The sequence below is a fragment of the Cryptococcus neoformans genome, chromosome 5 (genome assembly GCF_000149385.1).
Source record: "Cryptococcus neoformans var. neoformans B-3501A chromosome 5, whole genome shotgun sequence".
Taxonomy (NCBI): Eukaryota; Fungi; Basidiomycota; class Tremellomycetes; order Tremellales; family Cryptococcaceae; genus Cryptococcus; species Cryptococcus deneoformans.
Window position 1 is genome coordinate 546,008 of NC_009181.1, and position 2,500 is coordinate 548,507.

At 48.0% G+C, this 2,500-nt stretch overlaps 2 protein-coding genes across 2 annotated transcripts in view; both read right to left on the reverse strand.

Annotated features, from left to right (window-relative positions):
* CNBE2060 (hypothetical protein) overlaps nucleotides 1–545 on the reverse strand; it is a gene marked incomplete at both ends in the record, with an annotated part of 709 nt that extends 164 nt beyond the window's left edge. The window contains 4 exons of the mRNA XM_770399.1: nucleotides 1–48; nucleotides 106–167; nucleotides 216–326; nucleotides 394–545. The exon at nucleotides 1–48 is cut by the window's left edge and continues 28 nt beyond it. Of these exons, the coding sequence (XP_775492.1) occupies nucleotides 1–48; nucleotides 106–167; nucleotides 216–326; nucleotides 394–545 (373 nt within the window). The remainder of the gene's footprint in view (nucleotides 49–105; nucleotides 168–215; nucleotides 327–393) is intronic.
* Nucleotides 546–934: 389 nt separating this feature from the next.
* CNBE2070 (hypothetical protein) lies at nucleotides 935–2,010 on the reverse strand (the record flags this gene model as incomplete). Its single annotated transcript, XM_770400.1, has 4 exons — nucleotides 935–1,183; nucleotides 1,245–1,298; nucleotides 1,343–1,436; nucleotides 1,493–2,010. 4 exons carry the CDS (start codon nucleotides 2,008–2,010, stop codon nucleotides 935–937), a joined length of 915 nt encoding a protein of 304 aa, XP_775493.1.
* Nucleotides 2,011–2,500: the final 490 nt, after the last annotated feature.

Here is a 2,500-nt window from a genome sequence, read left to right on the forward strand (position 1 = left end):
AAAGGAAAGGTCCTTCACCCGCAGGAGGTGGTGCTGTCTGGTATGCCACTGAAGAAGAATAAGAGATTTGGCTCATAATCTGTCTATCATGTACCGTCTACTTACCAGGCGTCTTACATCTTGCACAACAAAATGGTTGTCGAATTTCCAAGTCGGCAGTTCCTTTACTACAAGAGCATGATCAGAATAGACCCAAGCTAAACTTCCCAACCTACCGCTTGAGTAGACACCGTTGAGCTGGCTGAGCATTGAGCTTGAATTTCCTTGCCGGTTGCTTTTCCGGGTCAGATCCAGGTTGAGAGCGAATGATATAGGCTCCGTCGGTTCTGTAGCATAAATTTCAGCATGATGACAGGGGTGAATACTGAAATGATCAACAGATAGAGGACGTACCTTCTTCGAGGTAATCTGTCGAGTTTTCCTTGCAAGACGAGAACGAAATCACCACAGAGACAGTAGTAAGATCGCAAAACAGCACGGGCAGACTGGGTAAGGGCTGCCTGTTCGGAAGAAGATACGATCGCCCGGGAGACTATCTTGGGCATGGCTGTTGAAAGGGATGTGAGGTTGATATTACTCAATTGTTATTGCTCAAGTGTTGTTGTACAAAGACATCACTTGCACTCATGATTGCACTTGACGGACGAAGAACGAAGAGCTCCTTGGGACTGAAACCGATTTGCTTCCGTCGGCCCACTTCTGTAGTGAATAACGAAGGGCCAATACATATTTAGACACTCTGTCGCCGGTGGTCTTAAAATTTCTTTATACATAACCATTTTATGATTCCATACAATATCCAGCGAAACACATTATCCAGCCCTATGTCCAATTTCTAATGTCTAGATCAATATCGTTTATGGAAGTAAAGGGTCAGAAGGTCCCCCACAACACGACCATATACCTGTCGAAATCCATACCTATGCTCTATGCTTTATGTCTTAGCCGCCTCTTGTATCACCTCCTCGCTTAATGGAGCATCGGGCAGCCAGAACCACCACACGGCCAAAACTGCACGGAATCCGATCACAACGGCGATTGTCAGCGCCTGGCCTATGGCCCCTAGAATTGCTCGTGAGATGATAGCACCGAGGATTAAGGCGAAGCAACCGAGAGAGCGCACGTCCCTAGTACGAATATGTTTGATGGAGAACAAAAACGGGTCATTGAAGAGATCAATCCACTAAAGGCAGAGGTCAATCTCGTATGTAAGGCAAGTAGAAAATTAGGTGAGTTGAACTCACAGTGCTAGTTAGGGGCACAGTGGTGCCAAGAGGTGTCCCCAATTTCTGATATGCCTGTCATTCAGCTCGCCTCGTCTGCTCGCAGAAAAATGACTAACTGTTCCCACTGCACCTTGAAGCCCCATTGCTGCTGATAGAAACCCCAATGCAGCCATCCCTGTAGGAGTGACCCAAGACGGATCCCCTCTGGAGCTTCAGTATGGTGAGGTCAGTAAGTCCTGTAATTGCAAATATCTCACATTACCTACTTTGATAAACCTGACTCTCCGCAAAAGTGAGCCGCCAATGCCGCCGCCATCATGAGAAGCATCTGTCCCAGCGTCGCACCTAAAAGCCATATCCGCTTTCTTCCTCCCATCATGTTGCCAAGCTGGCCAACAACGGCGCCCATAAGAAACGTCAACAGACTCGTCAAGGCTTGTTGATCCATTTTCTGGAATCCAAAAGTCTTGTGTTCATCAGGTGTGAATATTTTGGCGATGGCCAGTCCTAATTGGGCTGCATTACCGGTCTGAAACCCGCACCACACAAAACATGCCGCAAAGGACGGTGAGGCGGTTAAGCCAGTCAGAAAGCACATGTAGATGGATACGAGGTCGACAGAAGAAGGATTGATGTCAGCGGAAAATTTGGAGAAAAGTCGACGATGAAACGGATCTTTGGCTGCCAAAGTAGGAGACACAGATCGAGGACTCGCAGGATTGAAAGGCGATCCAGCCTCGAGGTCGAAGAGTGGTTTTGAGATTGAGTTGAGGCGGCCGTACATGTAAGTCGGAAGTTGTGCGAAGAGGGTTTTGCAGCTCGGGGAAGTAGCAGGGCAAGCAGTTGCTTGTGGCGATGGACAGCATCTAATATATTCATTTCCTCAGATGTCTCCACAGGCCATCCTTCAGCCTCACTGAATATGATCGCACTAGTGCAATGCCAAGGGGCGGAATTTTGATCGTGTTATGAACATAAAGGTTGTTCGTTGGAGTTTAGAGAGGTTGGGAGGCGAATGCAGTGCATCGCAACGCCGCAACCATACTGCGGGCGGATCCTCATAACCAGCATGGAAGTATACATCAGTGCTTGGAGCAATTATACATCATCAGAGCTTGGAGCAGGACCTTCGCCAAGGCAACAAATAGGTTGCCACAACGGATGATGGCTGCTCATAGGCGTAGCACTCCCCTGTGTATTGATAAGGAAATTTGTCTAGCGTTCAAGGTGGTATCGATGACCATGGCATGATCAGAGAGCCAAGGATCGGACAC